The 19,843-nt window shown below is 42.4% G+C and overlaps 1 protein-coding gene across 4 annotated transcripts in view; it reads left to right on the forward strand.

Moving 5' to 3' along the window:
* The window catches only part of Unc79 (unc-79 subunit of NALCN channel complex), a 243,576-nt gene that overhangs the window by 135,155 nt on the left and 88,578 nt on the right, over positions 1–19,843 (forward strand). For 3 of the 4 annotated variants that reach the window (XM_016009187.3, XM_076551293.1, XM_076551292.1), the window contains 6 exons: positions 1,993–2,150; positions 2,587–2,768; positions 5,366–5,567; positions 6,184–6,363; positions 7,764–7,829; positions 16,295–16,581. In XM_016009187.3, the coding sequence (XP_015864673.1) occupies positions 1,993–2,150; positions 2,587–2,768; positions 5,366–5,567; positions 6,184–6,363; positions 7,764–7,829; positions 16,295–16,581 (1,075 nt within the window). The remainder of the gene's footprint in view (positions 1–1,992; positions 2,151–2,586; positions 2,769–5,365; positions 5,568–6,183; positions 6,364–7,763; positions 7,830–16,294; positions 16,582–19,843) is intronic. The other variant, XM_076551291.1, reaches the window with a different exon arrangement.

The raw sequence follows: 19,843 nt of genomic DNA on the forward strand, positions 1-19,843 counted from the left end.
GCACAGGTCACAAGTAGACATGAACCATTCTGGACCAATGACTGGGACAGGGCTCAGCAGCAAGTACATCTGAATCAGCATTATGGGACTGGATTTTAATAGGAGTGTAATATAGATAGGACATGTTTGGAAAGCAAGAATGTCAAGGAGGGGGAGGTGCTGGGCGGGGGCAAGAAATGGGAAACACTAGTGAGTTGATCCCAGGTTGCGGTGTGTCAGTTGTGGTTTCAGAGGAGTAAGGGACAGTGGCTGGAGAAGTGGGCCAGGGTTCAAGTGGGAGGAGTCCTGACGACAGTGACTCTCTAGTGATGGGTGGAGATCCAGAAGTAGTACAAAATGAGCACTGGGCTTCAACTGGAAAGTGTGAAGAGGAGAGGGCTCCCTGCAAACAGACTCAGGCTGTAAAAGTGTAACACAGAACAGCCTTTCTCTGAAAAGTTTGTTAGTAAAGGAAGAGAAACAGGCAAGGGAGTGGATGTCAAAGACTTGGGGGGCTGATAAAGAAAGTCTGGAGAGATTCACAGTCCCTGGGGAGGATTAGCGGAAAAGAGCCAGAAGAAGAGAACTGTGGCACCAAGTGTTAGCGGAGCCAGGCTCAGGCAGGCTGAGAGCATGAATAAAGGGCCTGGTGGAGAAGAGCAGCAATGCTGGAAGGAAAGTAACTTTAGAAGCCAAGAAAAAATGTGTTCGGGGGATTTAATAGAAGGTTTAAGCCTTACGGAGAGAAAGTGTAGCAGACTTCTCCAGAGAGACAAGCTAGAGACTGGGTTGGGAGCCCCAAGAACTTAGAAGAAATTATACAACAGCCAACAGGAGGGAGTCAATAAGAAATAACAAGGAACTGCCGCATCTTCAGAGCCCCACCGAAGGGCACTAACCTGTTTTCAGTGGGTGGTTTCAGCATGTGGATTTCTTTTTGTCTAGTGCTGAGGGGCGCAGAGGTGAAAACGGGTTCATTGGATGTACCCAGTCATGTCTCCCCTCTTCTTTCTCCCAACCTTCCATCACTCAGGCCAGGTCCACCTTAGCTTATTAGAGCAAACTAAATGTTGGCTTCTTCCTAGGCGAGCTGACCCTGGGAGGTGGGTCCCTCAATCATGAAGTTTCTAAAGGAGAGACCCCCATCTCTCAGAGTCCACACCGTGACCTGAAAAAAGGGTTCTGATAGCCTTAAGTTTGGATCATATGCCTGCTGGCTCGTAGGTTAATCACTCAGTTCAAGACGGTGAAGTGTGTTGGTAAACCTGGTTTGTACTTATCCTCATGACAGGAAAAGGGGGAGACCCTGAGTGACAGTCTTGACAGTTTTTGGAAAGGCTGCCATGAGTGGACATGGAGCTATTCTTTGCCATTCAAAGAGGGGAAAGGCTACTGGGCAGAAAAAATAAAATAAACAGGGAAACTTTCTAGTTATTCACATAAGAAACAATTTTAAAATCACCTATCACACTATCACCCTAATATAACTTACTTTTCTGTATTACTTAATTCATTTATATAGCTGAATTTGTAGATGGAATTAAAATTTTATGTTAATTTTTTCAATATTGTTATATAAAAGTAATTTCTTCAGAAAACATTAGCAGATCTAAACACAAATGTTTGTGGGAGGATTGTAGTCTTGTGGATGGGAGCACTTTTACCCAGTGCTCCCTACCATCACCTACTGTCTACACCTACCATAAGTTGAGACAGTGCTTCTCAACTTTCCTAATGGTGCAGCCCTTTAATACAGTTCTTCATGTGGTGGTGACCCCAACCATACAATTATTCTCCTTACTACTTCATAACTATAATTTTGCTACTGTTATGAATCATAACATAAATATCTGTGTTTCGGATGGTCTTAGGTGACCCCTGTGAAAGGGTCATTTGACCCCCCCAATGGGTCAAGACCCACAGGTTGAGAACCACTGAGTTAAGAGGCTAGCCTCTTTCCTTCTGAACAAGTGGAGATGACTATAATGCCTTTGTTGCTGCTTGATTTCCCAGCCTGTGGAGAGTCGTCAAGTCTGAGTTCTCTCAGCTGTCTTCACTGGCAGTACCTCTTCTTCTTCACGCTCTGTCACTTCCTCATGGTGCTGACATATTCTGGACAATCATAAATGGCAACTTCAACAGCAAAGACTGGAAGATGAGGTTTGAAGCAGGTACTTCTCCATTGTTAAAAAACTCCCCTGGGTCATAAGGTAGACCAGATGTTCAGTTTAGAAACTTGTTTTGGCCCTTCATTCCTGATATTTAAAATCTCCATGTAGGAGCCCCAAGTTAACTTTTTTCTTATGGGGTTCAGTTCTTATGAGACCTAACTAGATGTCAATACGTGGCCAGTGTGATGGTGTAAGGGCTGGTAAAGGTACTTGCCCCAAGCCTGAAGAGCTGAGTTGAGTCCTCTGGAACCACATGGTGGAAGGAGAGAACCATCTCCCACAGTTGTTTTCTGATCTCCTCACATGCCCTGTGTTAGATACATGCCCCACCTGCAAGTAAATAAGAGAAATAGTATTTTAAATAAATAAGTGTAATTTTTCAATATATGTTAATATATGCACTTATACCTCTTGTCCTCTGTATTTTATATTGCAGTGGAAAAAGTAGCTGTCATTTGTAGGTTTTTGGATATTCACTCAGTGACCAAAAACCACCTGCTGAAGTACTCACTAGCACATGCCTTCTGCTGCTTTCTGACAGCTGTGGAGGATGTCAACCCCGCAGTGGCCACCAGAGCAGGTCTCCTGCTTGACACCATAAAGAGGCCAGCCCTGCAGGTGATGGGGGATGTGTGTTCTCAGCCCTGCGGATTGTCTGTCAACATTATCAACTCATTGACTTTGTCACTGTCTTGTTTAGCTGTGCTCCATCAAAATACCATAAAGGGGGTGGCTCATAAAACCATAGAAATTTATGTAGTGTAATTCTGGAGTCTGGGAAGTCCATGATCAGGGTGCTTGCAGATTCAGTGTCTGGTAAGGGCTACTTTCTGGTTCATAGATGCAGCCTTTAACTATGGCTGGACCTTTGTTTAAGGACAAGAATCCTATTTGTGAGGAATCTAGCCACAGGGCTTTGTTGTCTCCCCCAAACTCACTTTCTAATATTATCACATAAGTGGTCAAGTTTCAGCATAATGAACCTTTTAGGGGAGTGGACACAAACATTCAGACTATAGCACCATGCAAACTCATGATATTGGTGATGGTGGTAGCAGAGATCTGTGTGTGTTCCAATGTGTCCTTGTTCTGTTATAATGAAAACAAGGAGAGATCTATTTTACCCCAGACTCTCCCAGAACCATATTTTATTAAAGGTAACTTGTTTTATTTACTGATACAACTTAAAAAAATTTTTTTTTACCACATGCTGATAAAATCTGTAGACAGATGTAATTGTTGTATGTGGTAGGAAATCGGGGAGCACATTTTCTAAAATGGGCTGGTTCATTCCGTACTATTCAGTTGGCCTCTGGCCTGGAGCTGCTGTTAGAGGCTAGATGCTAAGTGGAATCGAAGTGAACTACAATAGGGTAAGAATACCACCACATGAAATATCATGAATCAAAACCAAAGAGACACATTAGAGGTGACCTGGAGAGGGTTGTGATTTATCTTCTGTGATAACCTTCTACTGTAATAAGAAAGCAAGCCTCAGAGAGAGGATAGGACTTAGCAAAGGGCACACAGTACATTAGTGCCAGCCAGGACTAGGGTCTCTGCTGTTCTTCTACATTGATACTGGTTTGAATTTTGTTGTTCTTATCAAAACTGATAACAATAGCAAGAGCTAACATTTGCCAGGCAAGTACTGCATTGCCAGGGAGGTGTAGGAGGGTCCTGTCATGCATTACCTCCCTTAACCCTCAGAGTAGCTTTTTGTATGTTCCCATAGTTACTTTTGGGGAAGCTGGAGATTGAGAAGGCAAAGTCCAGTTTTCAGAATCATGACCCTAAGACAGACTCCAGTTCGACTTGTAATAAAGCCCATGTTCTTAACTTTTTCCTCCTCTTTCCCCCTTCTTTTTCTCTCCCTTACTCTCTTCCCTCATTCTCCCTAGTAGAAAGAGTTTTCATTTGTTGTAAGACCAAGCAAGAAGAAAGAATCATCTGTGTAGGATCTGGAAAAATACAGGGCTGTGCTGCTCAAGGCGCACTGTGCCTATGAAACTCAGTTGTCCTCTAGATAGTTCTTCCCAGTTGACTTTCCAGGCACTTGATATCCTACTTTTGCTTAGGGATGCTCATTAAGTGATGGTAGCGTGGATGAATGGGATGGCTGGATAAGTTACCTTTTTAAATTTGAATAAGTTTAAAAGAAAAGGTCATTGATTAAAGAAATAAATGTTCCACCCTTCTTAAGTTAGTGTTCTATTGCTGTGAAAAGACACCATGACCAATTCTTATAAAGGAAAGTATTTAATTGGGGCTGGCTTACATTTCAGAGATTTAGTCCAGTATTATCACATCAGGGAACATGGCAGTGTGCAGGCAGACATGGTGCTGGAGAGGTAACTGAAAGTTCTATATCCGGATCCTCAGGCAGCAGAAAGGGACAGTGAGACACTAGGCCTAGATTGAGCTTCTGACAACCTTAAAGCCCACCCCCAGTGACACACTTCCTCCAACAAGACCACACCAACTCCACCAAGGCCACACCTCCCAGTAGTGCCAGTCCCTATGAGCCTATGGGGCCATTTTCATTCAAACTACCAAACACATCCATTTCCCCCTTTAAATGTTTTTTAATATGTTTTCTGCTTACATTCTAAGAAGACAGAATGATTTTCTGTTCTTTCACAAACACATAAAATTTAGGACTTTAAGAAGATTTAAAAACCATCTTCTCATAGTTTATGAGGCTAATGAGGTGGCTCAGTAGGTACAGGTGCTTGAGGCACAAGTCTGAGGACCTGAGTTCAATTCCCTCGACCTACTGCTGTAGGAGAGAATGGGTTTCCAAAAGTTGTCCTCTGACCTCCATATGTGTTTGGTATATGCATGCATGTTCAAACACATGTGCACACACACACTCACACACATACAATAATAGAATAAAATATAATGGTGAAAGTATGCTTCTCAGTTAAAGATACAGATATTTGAAAGAAGAAGCACTGGCATTTGGAATAAGTGGATGTTATTTAATATTTAGAAAATAAGTGGCATACATTTAGTTGATATTTCTGGACCAAACTGAAGAGGTATTCTGAAATCAGGAGAAACTCTCTTGTGCATTTCCCCCCTTTCAATATTTGTGATCAGAAAGATTCCAGATGGGTAATTTTGCTTTGGGGAACATTGCCTTGTTCCATCGACTACCTGGTGTACATTCTTTGACGACTCTTGGATGTTTGTCTGATCCCTCTTTCCAGGGTCTCTGTCTCTGCCTTGACTTCCAGTTTGACACTGTGGTTAAAGACCGACCCACCATCCTGAGCAAGCTTCTACTCTTGCATTTCCTTAAGCAAGATATTCCTGCTTTGAGCTGGGAGTTCTTTGTCAACAGATTTGAGACACTTTCTTTAGAAGCTCAGCTACACTTGGATTGTAACAAAGAATTTCCTTTTCCTACAAGTAAGTGAGACAAAAGACTTGCTGTAAACAGTCCCAGCACCATTTTCTTTTTCTTTTTCTTTTTTGGCCAGGTAAGTAGATGACCCTCAACACGTAGCTTGTTCCCCACATGAAAGAGAATGTCTTGACCTCATGTACTCAGTTCCTCGACTGTTGAGTGCCTATGATGCTAATCTGTAGATTTAATATGTTACGGTGGTCTCAGATGTGAATTTCCCTCACTTTTCTGGAGGACACGTAATAACCATCTGTGAATGTCTTAAGTATTAACTAGTTATTATGTTGATAATATCTGTGAATAGTTTTGTGAGACACATTTGTACTATGCAAACTCCCATCTGCTTATTATTCAGTTGCTTATGGCTCTAAATTCATGAGGAAAACAACAAAATTAGATAGTCAAACCTCATGAATTAAACAGGAAAATGATAGTCATGATAGAGAGTAGTCATGATTTTTTACGGTAAGACACGTCATGGTCTTAGAGGGCGGTGAATGATTCATGCGCACATGAACGATGTCTTCTTATCCTGAAACTCAGATGGGTTATTTCAAAATAGCTGAATCACATGGCCAGCCAGGGAGAAGAATAATGTCTTTCATTCCTTTTGCAAAGCCATCACTGCTGTGAGAACCAACGTTGCCAACCTCAGTGATGCTGCGTTGTGGAAAATCAAGAGGGCACGTTTTGCAAGAAACCGTCAGAAGAGTGTGCGGTCTCTGAGGGACAGCGTTAAGGGGCCCACAGAATCCAAGAGGGCACTCTCCCTCCCTGAGACCCTGACTTCCAAAATCCGTTGAGTATCTTCCTTCTTCCTCCTGTGATGTCTGCTTAATGTCTTTCTGAGCTAACGTGTCTTGTCAAATGTTCACCGGAAGTAGCACAGTGTGCAAACTGAGCCTGTTCATCAAGGTTGGCCCTCAAAGTCTTGGGAAAAATCACCCCATGGACGTAAAAGTCACGGGTGGCTTTCTCTAGTTTGTGGGTGCAGCAAAATCCAGACTGGTAGAGCAATAGTTCTGAAATGTGTAAGGAAGCGGACCCAGTGATGCTTGGCGGGAGGCTTAGAGGAGAGTTGATTTTTGAATGTTAGAATACAAGGGCCAGCAGGGCAGCCTGGGAACCTGGGGCTTTCTGAATGAGACTTAGATAACAAAAGCCGTGCAGCTAAAGGGGTAGTGTTCAAACTTTGAATGATTGTCATTTTATGAGTGCTAGGAACAACCACGTAAGCCTCCAGAGAAACCAGTAAAAATGGTGGCTTTTGCAAAAGAAAAATCATGCTGAAGAGAAGTTGGATTCCTACTCAACTTCAGATAACTTATAAATGTAAATAAGCTTTCTGTGTATTTAAAAAGACCATACACATTTATTTTATAAAGGTCTTTATATTATATCTTTGAAGAGAGTGCACTTCCTTAAATAACCAAATGACTGGATAAATACTAGTGTTTAACAGCACCACATAAGTGGCAAATAATAAAGCCTGCAGAACTAAATCACTGTGGATGAATGAGTATATTTAGATGATTTAATCTTAAATAACACCCATGAAGTGAACACCTTAAGCACACTTCTCCTGTACAAAGCAGAAAGATTTGCATTTTCATTGCATTTATTAGAGAACAGCTTTATATAACATAATCATGTTAATCATAAATATGATTTGATTTTCTTTGCTACATTTTTCTTTTTTATGACAAGCTCTGAGTATGTGGTGTTTTGAATCTTAGAAGAGTCGGTAGAAAGCCTTTAAAGTAATTAGTAGCCTTAGCTTCTCAGGGAGCAAAGTGAATCACACTGAAGAATAATTCATAGTGGCCCCGGGAGAAGCTGCTGCTTGATCGGAGGGCGCCTACACTAAGTTAAATTAACTGCAACTTTTATATGAGTTTTCCAGCCCTTTAATAACCTAACTGATGAGTTTTTGGTATTCATTTTATTTATCGCTATTCCTTATTAATTAATTCACACAGCCATTTTGATGCTTTTAGAATTCAAATAACATTAAGGGGTTTTCTTGAGATCAGAAACAAAACACAGACATTTTGGAGTAAACATCTTTTATGTGATGTTAATTACAAATAAGAAAACTAAGCTTGCTTCTGCTATCCAGAGCAGCCAGCACTGAGTATTTTTCTAGGCTCAACTTGTCTTTAATGCTTATTTAAATAGAGTTGTTGTTGATTTTTAAGCTGTGAGGTTGACCAGGCATGAGCAGTCTGCTCCAGCTCTCGGTGGGACACCTGAACAGACGCCAGGTGGGTACTTCTGACGTTGAAGGGCCGTACGCAAGTGTCTCTATAATAGGTGCCCAAGGTAAAGAACTCAGTGTTTCTCACTGGACCAGAGTGATGTTAGGATTTGTGAGCCTCAAAGGGTCTCATTCTCGATGCTCAAGTGTCTGAACCGCTGGTGTGCCAAATCTTTATTTACATCGTTTCCTAAGCAGATGGTTTCTGATCCCATTGGCTCTTGGTCCAGTAAGAAGCATCTAATTGCCCACCTCTCCACAGACAGCAGGCGTGATTAGGATTGTGCTCCTTGCTACTATATGACTTATGTTTGTATGTGTAAGTTACACATAGAAACACTGTGTTCATAGATAAGAGTTTTATTTAGGTAAAACATACACTTCATTTGCATTTTGAAAGGTTTTATGTTTGAACCACCATCTGCTCATCCTCGTAGCTGCTCTTAATTCCTTGCAAGTCTGTGCATTTCTGTCCCTTGGGAACATTTCCATTGTTTGGAGGATTTGAAGGTCTTATTTAGGGTGACACAGTGTAACTTATCATGTCACATTCCTTATTGTGTTATAACTTAGCATGAAGTATCCCAAGTGTTGAGCAGATATTGGCAAGGACATTACTAACTGAATGCTGTCCACACAGTGCCACCATTCACTGAGAGGACTGTGAGTTTCTGAACATCTGCATGTCTGGCACATCAAACTCAGTGACTCACCTATGTATCGTTCTACAAACATTTGGATTTTTATCTGAGTGTGACTTTAAGTTAAAACTTTTTACAGTGGTGTTGACTGACACTCTGAGAAAAGATTTAAATAAGGAGACTTTGAAGATCATGAGCATTGCACATTAGAAAACAGACACTCAAAACACGGAAATTCAGGAGTTGGAGAGATGAAAAGGCCCCAGAGACTGTGAATACAGGAAGTAGATGGGGTAAAAAGTCTCCTTTCTCTTTTGAAAGGGATCAAAAGATACAGAATGGCAAACATGTGGCTGAGTCCCTATTTGATTTATACCTGTCTCTTCTTTGAAGAGAGAGAGAAGAGAGGGGAATTTATAAGAACTTCTGATCTACTGACTCTCAGTGTCATTAGAAAGGGAGATCTGGGCTGGAGAGATGGATCAGTGGTTAAGACCACTGGCTGCTCTTGAAGAGGACCCAGGTTCAATTCCCAGCACCCACACGATGGTTCACAATTGTCTGTAACTCCAATTCTATGGGATCTGACACACTCTTCTTGCCTCTTAGGGCACCAGACATAGGCCACATACAGTGCACCTATATACCTGTAGGCAAAGAATTCATACACATAATATAAATAAATAAATAAATAAATAAATAAATAAATAAATAAATAAATAAATAAGTAAATCTAAAGAAAGAAAGGTGAGGTCCATCTAGTTCCCCTTTAGTGAAGCCTTTTGGAGAAAATTCTTAGGCAGTTTTATATATTTCCTCCATTTTATCTTGAGGCTGGTCTTTTGGTCCACACTTCTTGAAAGTCCAGTCTTTGGTTATTATTATCTATTTAAACAATTCAACCAAAGGAGCCCCTCACATCTCTGTAGGAAAATATCCATGTGTTTGCTGAGGTTAAGAAAAGTCTCAAGCAGCGCATCATCCTGCCAAGGAACAGGTGGCAAGAGGCAGACAGCATCTGTGTTTAAAAAGACTTGTGTGGAGAGAACCCACGTGATAACAGGACAGGGAAAACTTGCCTAGCTTGGAAGCAGTTGGCCTAGCTCTTAAGGCATGTGGGACTACAGTTGCATCTTTAAATTATCCTTGCCAGGATCCTGATGTCTTTCACTTGGAAGCGAAGGAATGCTCCATCAGAAGATGGAGCAGAATAGAGGGAAACAGAATAGCTTGCTGCTTAACAAACAGAGTTCTGGTTAGTCTGGTCAGCGAGCCCCTCTGTGCAGACTGGCTATTGATTAGGCCTGAAATAAACCAGGTGTGGTTTAATTATGCAGTAAAGAGCTCTCTAGTTGGTGTTTAGGCTGAATTCTGGGGCTCTGGGTTTACAGTGTATGATTTTCTAAGATTAGCCTTTCCATAGGACTTACAGCCAATAAAGCAGAAGGTTTCTATAGATAGATAGCATATCCCGCAAGGCCGGTAGAAAGCTGCATTACTCTGTAATGTATGGGAGCCAAACCAAATCTTTTGTGCATATAAATAATACTCATGGAGTGTAATAGCTAACATCGGGGGGTGCACTAACATTCCCGTTGCATAGGAGAAGAAACTGAGTTTCTCACAAAGGGATAGATGTCACAAATTTGTTGGTGACAGACCTGGGTCTCACACCCAGAGTTCCTGAACTCCCTATTTCTATGGCATATGTGGCCAGTGCTGCAGGAACTCATTCTAATGTCAGGCTCCGTAACTGCTGGCCTGACATTTGTGCAATTATGTAAGGTGTATTTTCACCAATACTGTGAGCACCTCAGCTTTGTGTGTCTACAATGTCCACTGAAGGTTAGTGGGGTGCATGGTTCAGAAGGTCTATCAGCTCTATACTGAATGAACAGTGCCAACCACATGAATATAAAGTGTTCAATCCTACCGTGTTTATCATCCCCTGGGATGAATAACTGGAAAATAAGAGTATATAAACATATTTCATGTATGTTTTATGTCTCTTCACCTATAGTGTATTTACACAAATGCCTAACTTTGACTTTACTGAACCTTTGGGTACATGTAAGTTTATTTGTTTTTTCCACTCTATGTACAGACAGGAAAACTGAACCACTGTAGTATTCCATAATTCTGCTTAGTGACTGGCTTAAGGTCACATCAGTTTGGAACATGACTAGTAGTTGCACACACAAGACTCGGCTGCTTGCTTTCCACTACAGTAGGAGCCTCCTGATGTTGGCTCTGTGGACTTAGGCCTTGTAGCACATGAGGACATTGATCTGCTTGACCTGGTATTCAGGCCTTCTACAGTGTCCATATTAAAGTCCTCTCCCAGACTGCTTCAGATCTATCCGAGTCCTCTCAGAACATGCATTCTTCCAGCCTGTAAAATTTGGAGATCTCCTTATTCACATTTACACTTAAAAGAAAAGCTGCTTCATGCTAGTTAGAACTGGTGAAGGTGTCTTGCATTGGCTTGTCCTGCTTCCTCTTAGTGGCCTAGCCTGGAATTTCAAACAACTTCTCTGAGCTCTCTTGCAAAGTGCCTGTTGATCATTGAGGTACCAGTTGTTTCTATAGGAACGCTTGTGTTTACAACAGCAGTTTTGAGAAGTACCGTTTACTGAACAAACTTTTCTGCATCTACTCTACCAGGAAGCACAGAGTACAAAGATATAGAGAAATGTTTATGATATCAACTTGCTTATAGGCAAGTAAGGGGCATAAATGTGACCATCAGAGAGTGCTCTTCTGGAGAGAAAGTGCTTCCCATCACATGCAGCAGGACAGAATTTCATCAGCTGAAGCCACAGGGGGCTTTCCATCCAGGTTTTCACAGGTGGACACTGCCATAGTTTGTCTTCAGTTGCTGTGATAAAACACCATGCCTGAACACATGGGAAGAAAGGGTTGACTTCATCTTACAACTTATAGTCCATCATGAAGGGAAAGTCAGGGTAGGAACTCAAGGCAGGAACCTAGAGGCAGGAACTGAAGCAGAGGCCATGGAGGAGTGCTGCTCACTGGCTTGCTCCCCATGGCTTTCTGAGTTTGCTTTTTGAGATCATCTAGGACCACCTTTCCAGGAATGGCACCATCCACAGTGGGCTGGATTGTCCCACATCAATCATTAATTAAGAAAATGCCCCACAGGCTTATCTACAGGAATCTGATGGAGACATTTTCTCAGATGAGAGTCACTCTTCCAAAATGACTCCAGCTTGTATCAAGTTTACAAACAAACAAACAAACAGAAAAAAAAATTAAAAACCCATAACCAGGACAGAGTATAAACACATGGTGATAGGATACAGGCTAGGAAGAGGCAAGAGCAGGATGGAGGAGTGTGTGAACTATGAGGTCAGCTTCCCAGCCCTTCTGCAGTAGTAGGAACACACACACACACACACACACACACACACACACACACTGGAACTGCTGTGAGAAAAGCTTTAAGTTGACATGTCAGTGAGGACATAAGATTGGAATGTAGCATTTGACCTTTGTTTTTCTGGGCCACATGTAGGAACAAACTCATGGAATGGTCTTCACTTTCCATGCCTGATTATCATGCATTATCTTGAAAGAAAGGTCAGGGAGTCGATTCATACAGAGGCATGTTCCCACATTATTTTTTTCTGTTTTGGGACCTCTTGTCTTATATAGAAGACGAGATCTGGAACATTATATTAGACACTTGTGAACATTAAACATCTACTACATGTGGGACAGCATCCTGTGCTCTGTGAAGGCTGCTAAGATGGAGAAGACGGAGCACATACCTCCCCGTCATGTGTGTATTTACAGGGAAAATAAACAATGGACAGATAAAGTTCTGCCTTGCATAAAAGATATTTGGGAAATGCTAAAAGAAAATTTCCTCTTTTTTTCCTGCCTCTACCTCCCCTCTCTTCTTATCTCTGAAACACAACAGAATATAGGGACCATGTCCAATTACTAGGGCGAGTGTGGGCATAGGGATTAAGAATGCCTTCTGGGAAGTAGATTCATCGCACAAAACTCGGGAGTGGATGGACCGAGATCGCTGCGAGCAAAGACGAGGGTGGGCTAGCATTGGCTCTTCTGAAATCCTTAAGTAGCCCAGCTTGGGGGAGTGCTGAGCATTCGGGCAAGTGGGGGATGGGAGGGCTAGGAGATACATCTGGAAAAAGCAGATTCTACCTAGTGCCAGTGACCTGAATCTGTGATGTTGTATTCTGCTTCAGAGTTTCAGTCAGTTGCTCCACTCCATGAATGAGCTGTGGAGATCCCAGTCCACACCAAATTATGGTAGACTAGCTCTGCCTCCAGGATTACAATGATGTCTATACTTGCATTTACGGAAATAAAGTCAAACCTTTTAACATGAATTACTATGGTTACGAAAGATAAAGAAAAAAACACATATACTAGAGTTGAAAACTAGTGGGTGCTCTCATTGTCATGCCTTTAGTTGTAGGTATTTAGTTTTAAAATGGACATTGTACATCTTTTATAGATAATCAAGTAGTAATAAATAACAGTCCATCTAGTTTGTACAGTTCATTTTTCATAGGGATTTGACCTGGGTCAGTTTCCCTTAAGAAGTGTGTGTCTGTCATAAGTCCACTCTATTCTAATGGAAGATGATGAGCTAAGTGCAGACTTGCAATGTCCAGGGTGGGAGGGGCAGATGAATGGAATAAGAAATAGTGTTTTACTTTATGCATGGGGATAAGTACATTCAATGACTTGTTAAGGGCCTCTCATTATGACTGTTGAGAGAAGGCAGACTAAAAGCTGCAAGCATCTCTCTGAAGCACTGATCACTGAAATGAGGACACATATGAAATGATATTCAGTCATTAAAAAAATATGATTTGCTGGGAATTAAAAAAAAAACACTCCCCTTGTAATAGGAAGGAGAGTTTTGGACTAGTTAAGATGGAGTTTGGTGAGTTGTTTTCTCGCCTGTGACTTGAGACGGAATGAGATGGAGGCAGGACTCTCTCTATTCTGATGTCCCTAGAGTATTAGGACTAAGATCAAAGTAGTTACACCATCCCTGCTTCCATTTAGGAGTCAAACTATGCTAGACATGAAGGAGCCAGGCAGGCCTGAGAGATGGCGTGCTCTCCTAAAGCCTGCACCCCAGAGCTAAAAGAGATTGAGTGCTGAAACCCTGCCCCAGCAGGACTGCCCGCTGCTGTAGTGGCATTGGACCCACATGGAACCTAGATGCATGCACTTGTCACACCTTTTTTTTTAAACCAATTTGCCTGAAGCAATAGTGTTATTCTAATTGTTAAATAATACCCCAGAAGGGGGGAAATCAAAAGTAGTTTTTAAAAATATATATTTTCTACTTATGTGTGTGTGTGTGCCTGCTTGTTTGTATGTGTACCACATGTGTGCAGTTGCCTTAGAGGCCAGAAGAGGGAGCTAGAGTCTCTGGGTCTGAAGTCACAGGGGACTGTGAACTGCATGGTGTGGATGCTAGGAACTGAACCCCTATCCTCTGCAAGAGCAGCTAGTGCTCTTAACTGATGAGCCAAATCTCTAACTTCACAAAGTAGACAATTTTTTTTTCAACTTTTTAATGCTAAAAAGAGTTCTCTCTCACTAGGTGGTAGTGGCACATGCCTTTAATCCCAGTGCTTGGGAGGCAGAGGCAGACAGATCTCTGAGTTTGAGGCCAGCCTGGTCTATAGTGAGTTCCAGAACAGCCAGGGCTACTAAAAAAATCAAAACCAAAAAACAAAAAAACAAAAATCAAAACCAAAAAGAAAAAAGAGTTCTCTCTCTATGTGTGTGTTTTGTTTTTCAGAGATTTACATAAGAATTGCTTTTGATCAAATCTTACAAACATTCAGTTTAACAGTAATATGGGATGAAATTGGACCTTTCTGGTCTTTCATTGAAATAAGGTGTTCCACATAATTTGATTCATGATAAATGCCTCAGTATAACGATGCTATGGATTATTCATGTGTGAAACAAATTCTTAGGTGCTTTCAAAATGATTTTAATGGGGAAAATTCCTAAGGCATGTTGCATGTATGCACATTGCATGTATGCATGCCTTTGTGGACAGACTGATAAGACAGAAAATATTAATGTCTTGGGGCCATAATGACAAGTGTCAGAAGGTTCCCCTTAGACTTAGTTGGTTCTGCATGCTCTTGACCTTCAGCTACCTCCTGCTCATATATCTGTGGGTAGATCAACATCCTTCTGAAGACACAGGGAAAGTAGCTGACCAAGTTTGCTACCGCCTACACAGGCCCTGTTGAAGTGTAATTGGTAACTTGATTCAGCATTACTTTATGTCACTGTCCCAGAGTGAAGTGTCTGTTAGACAGAATGGTGCCACTGTCCCAGAGCAAAGTGGCCATTAGACAGACCAGTTCTGCAGTATAAGGAAACAATGCTTCTATTTTCTTCTCTTCATGGGACCCTGAAAGATAGAATTTTGCCAAATTAACTGAGGCATTAGTGGATATAAATCACTCTCTGGGTCTCTGTTGCATCATTTTTACATCAAAATTTACATAACTTGCATAATTATAATAGGCTAGCAAACCAAGGCTAGGTTTGTGAAGTTTGCGCCCAGGGCTCGTTCTCACTCTGCTGGACTTTTCCTTGCATGAAGAGATGAGGATGCTGCTGTCCAGCTCTAATAATTTATTACATAAAAACTTTAATTTGATTTAGAAATTCTACTTTTGTTTGTCAAAAGGACAGGCAGAGTGCTTTGAAAAATATCCCAAACATAAATAAATACAGGAGAGTAAATAAGGTTCTTCCTTCCCTCGAAGTCCAAAACCAAACCACAAAGAGTGGAAGAGGTGGGGCAGGCCAGAGGGCTAGGAGGGGGTGGGGCAGGCCAGAGGGCTAGGAGGGGGGGAGCAGGCCAGAGGGCTAGGAGGGGGGGAGCAGGCCAGAGGGCTAGGAGTGGGGGAGCAGGCCAGAGGGCTAGGAGGGGGCGGGGCAGGCCAGAGGGCTAGGAGGAGGTGGGGCAGGCCAGAGGGCTAGGAGGGGGCGGGGCAGGCCAGAGGGCTAGGAGGGGGCGGGGCAGGCCAGAAGGCTGGTGTGCTGCTCAGGTATAACCAGTAGTTTAAGAGGAAGCCAAGGACTAGGGTGCTTTTTTTCCATGTGACCTCTCAGCTCACTCGTGGTGTTTTTTTTTATTTGTTTTGTTTTGTTTTTTTAATGTTTTTGAGAGCTCTCTCTCCTTTCCCTCTGTGTCTCCCATTACATACTGCAGGACTTATCATTGGCCATTTGTAATTCAAAGGCTGAATCTCTCAACATTTGGAAAAAAACATTATTTTGCCACAGCTGACTCATGAACATTATTGGATTGAGACAATAATTTAAATACTCCCCCCCCCCCCAGTGGATCTTTTTATGCTTAGTGAAATTTAGCCTCTTACTTCTGGGGTTTATCTTACTAATACAGTGTACAAACTGGGCAGAGACTTCTCTGTCTCCATCACTGAGGTTACAACTTTGCCACTGTACTAAGAATTGCTAAGTGCAAAGTTTGTTAGCTCTTTGTCTAATTTGAGGATAGTGTTGCTGTATAGTTCCTCAGTTGTATTTCCATTCCTGTCTCACTCCTGAGTGGCTTGCTTAACAATGGAGACAGTAGCTACCACCCCCAGGACTGACATTTTGTTTAGGAGCCATAGTGAGCCTTCACTTTCTCATCTAGAACAGAACTTGTACGTGCGTAGTAGGAGCAGAAAGGAGGGAAATTTGTCAACGTCGGGTGACAGCTTGATGTGAACTCGAGTGAGGGGACATAACTGCACGCTGACTGTGTTCCTTACACTGACAGGACAACAGTCTCCTGAGAATGACAACACCATCAAGGACTTGCTCCCAGAAGATGCTGGGATTGACCACCAGACAGTTCACCAGCTGATTACAGTGCTCATGAAGTTCATGGCCAAGGATGAAAGCAGTGCTGAGTCAGACATTAGCAGTGCAAAGGCCTTCAACACGGTCAAGAGGCACCTCTACGTCTTACTTGGCTATGACCAACAGGAAGGCTGCTTCATGATTGCACCCCAAAAAATGCGCCTGTCAACATGCTTTAATGCATTTATTGCAGGAATTGCCCAAGTAAGTGTAATAGTGCTTCCAGGAATCTTGTCACGGGTTTTTGATAGAAACAAGGTATTCCATTCCATTTAGATAATGTTGCGTGTAAAAGATTGTTGAAATTACTTGGTATTAGTCAGGAGTCTGTAAAGGGGAATATAATGATGGAGTAGAGATTAGTAGCTTTGTATTATAAAGGAAATGTTTTTAAAATATATGTAACACAATATTGAAGCACTTCAAGTGTACAATGGCAATACAATAGCACAGTCAGAGAGATGCCCATGGAACAAGCATAAGAAACCTGTGTTCAGTCTTCAAGGCCCAAGTAGAAAGCAAAACATAATAGTGTGCATCTGTAACTCCAGTACTGGGGCAGTGGAGATGCAAGTGTGCATCTCTAACCCCAGCACTGGGGCAATGGAGATGGAAGTGTGCATCTCTAACCTGGTGTTGGGGCAGTGGAGATGGAAGTGTGCATCTCTAACCCCAGCACTGGGGCAGTGGAGATGGAAGTGTGCATCTCTAACCTGGTGTTGGGGCAGTGGAGATGAAGTGTGCATCTATAACCTGGTGCTGGGGCAGTGGAGACAGAGAAGATCCTGGAGCTCATTGCCTAGCCAGCCTATGTAATTGGTGTTCTCCAGATTCGATGAGAGATCCTGTCTAATGCTGAAAGCTACAGAAATATGAAGTAGGAAAGAATAAAGTGGAGAGAGGCTGAGGAAGACACCTGAAATTGTCTGTGGCCTAGGTCTGCACACACTTGCATACATATATGCATGATTGTGTGCACATGTATAAATATATGCACATTCACAAACATGTATACCCCATACACCCTTTCAGAAAATGTGTATAAATATGTACACACACACACACACACACACACACACACACACCATGTACTCACACACACAAATTTTTTAAAAAAGAATATTTGTATTATTATGCAGTCACTACCACTATCCATTTCTTTTTTAGATTTTTTCGAGACAGGGTTTCTCCGTGTAGTTTCGTTGCCTGTCCTGGATCTTGTTCTGTAGACCAGGCTGGCTTCGAACTCACCAGAGTTCTCTTCGATCTCTTCAGAGATCCACCTGGCTCTGCCTCCTGAGTGCTGGATTAAAAGCATGTGCCACTACCGCCCGGCAACTATCCATTTCTTAACCCTTTCATCTTCTTAAACTAAAACTCTATACCCAGTAAACTATGAGAGGATAAACCTTTTTGTTTGTTTGTGTTTGTTTGTTTGTTTGTTCACATACTCGTCTCCTTGGTCCCAGATGGAGAGAACTGAGTTAATGTAACTTGTTTCATGTTGCACTGTCATCCTTGGTTTCTCCGTGTGTGTCTGCTGTGTTATGTGCCGTGGTGGACATCACCTGCATTCTTTCTATCTAGCGATGCGCTCTGGACCCCTTACTGCACCAATATAGCAACTCAGCTCAGCAATGGACATCCTTGTACAGACCTCACTGACCATCCTGATCACTGCTTTGGGATATGAGTCAGGGAGGAGAATTACTGGATCATGGGCTCTGTGTCTAATTAGACCGGTGCTAGAAATCTCACTTTCATGCTTGGCTGCAGCAGTTTGCAAAGGTGTGGAAAGATGTGGGTGTAGAGCTCAGCTTTTACCATTGTTATTAGTTTATGTCCGTGTGCATCTTCTGCTTGCTTTCTTGCTGCTAATAGTTTGTTTTTATTTTTGTTTTTGTTTTGAGGGTAGGGAGATTAGAGTTAACACATTTTTATTAAAATTTTTCACTTATTTCGCATATCAACCATGGTTTCCCCTCCCTCCTCTCTTCCTGTTCCCTCCCCCCACCTCCTGCCTATCCCCCCCATCCACTCCTCCTCCATTCCTGGCAGGCCTCCCATGGGAGTCAACAAAGCATGTCATATCACCTTGAGGCAGGACCAAGCTCCTCCCCCTGCATCAAGGCTGGGAGAGGCATTCCTAAATAGGGAATAGGTTCCAAAAAGCCAGCTCATGCTCCAGGGACAGGTCCTGATCCCGCTGCTAGGGGCCTCACAAACAGACCAAGCTACACAACTGTCACACACATGCAGAGAGCCTGGGTCAGTTCCATGCAGGCTCCCTAGCCCTAGCTGTTGGTCCAGTCTGTGAGCTCCCATTAGCTCAGGTCAGCTTTCTCTGTGTGTTTTCCCATCATAATATTGACCCTGCTTGCTCATACAATCCCTCCTTTTTCCCATTAATTGGACCCCTGGAGCTCAGCCCAGTGCTTGGCTGTGAATCTCTGCATCTGCTTCCATCAGTTACTGGATGAATGCTCTCTGATGACAATTAGGGTAGTCACCAGTCTGATTACAGGAGAAGGCCAGTTTAGGCACTGTCTTCACTATTGCTAGGAGTCTTAGCTAGGGTCATCCTTGTGGATTCCTGGGAGTTTCCCTGGCACCAGGTTTCTCCCTAACCTCAAAATGGTCCCCTCTATCAAGATATCTCTTTTATTACTCTCCCCCTCTGTCCTGCCCCCAACTTGACCAACCCAATCCCTCAAGTTCCTATCTCTTCATCCCTCCACTCCCGACCCCTGCCTCCAGTTTACCTAGGAGATCTCATCTATTTCCCTTTTCCAGGGAAATCCATGCATCCCTCCTAGGGTCCTCTTTGTTACCTAGCTTCTCCGGGGCTCAGGATTGTAGCCTGGTTATCCTTTGCTTTACATCTAATATCCACTTATGAGTGAGTACATACTGTGTTTGCCTTTCTGGGTCTGGGTTACCTCACTCAGGATGATTTTTTTCTAGTTCCATCCATTTGCCTGCAAATTTCATGATGTCATTTTTTTTTTTTTTTTTTTTTTTTACTGCTGAGTGATACTCTATTGTGTAAATGTACCACATTTTCTTTATCCATTCTTTCGTTGAGGGGCATCTAGCTTGTTTCCAGGTTTTGGCTATTATGAATAATACTGCTATGAACATAGTTGAGCAAGTGTCCTTGTGATATGATTGAGCATCCTTTGGGTATATACCAAAATTGGCATAGCGGGGTCTTGAGGTAGATTGATTCCCAATTTTCTGAGAAACCACCATACTGATTTCCAAAGAGACTGTACAAGTTTGCACTCCCATCAGCAGTGGAGGACTGTTCCCCTTACTCTATATCCTCTTCAACATAGGCTGTCATTAGCATTTTGATCTTAGCCATTCTGACAGGTGTAAGATGGTATCTCAGAGTTGTTTTGATTTGTATTTCCCTAGTAGTCAAGGATGTTGAACAATTATTTAAATTTCTCAGCCATTTGAG

This window comes from Peromyscus maniculatus, chromosome 14 (assembly GCF_049852395.1).
Source record: "Peromyscus maniculatus bairdii isolate BWxNUB_F1_BW_parent chromosome 14, HU_Pman_BW_mat_3.1, whole genome shotgun sequence".
In the NCBI taxonomy this organism is placed as follows: Eukaryota; Metazoa; Chordata; class Mammalia; order Rodentia; family Cricetidae; genus Peromyscus; species Peromyscus maniculatus.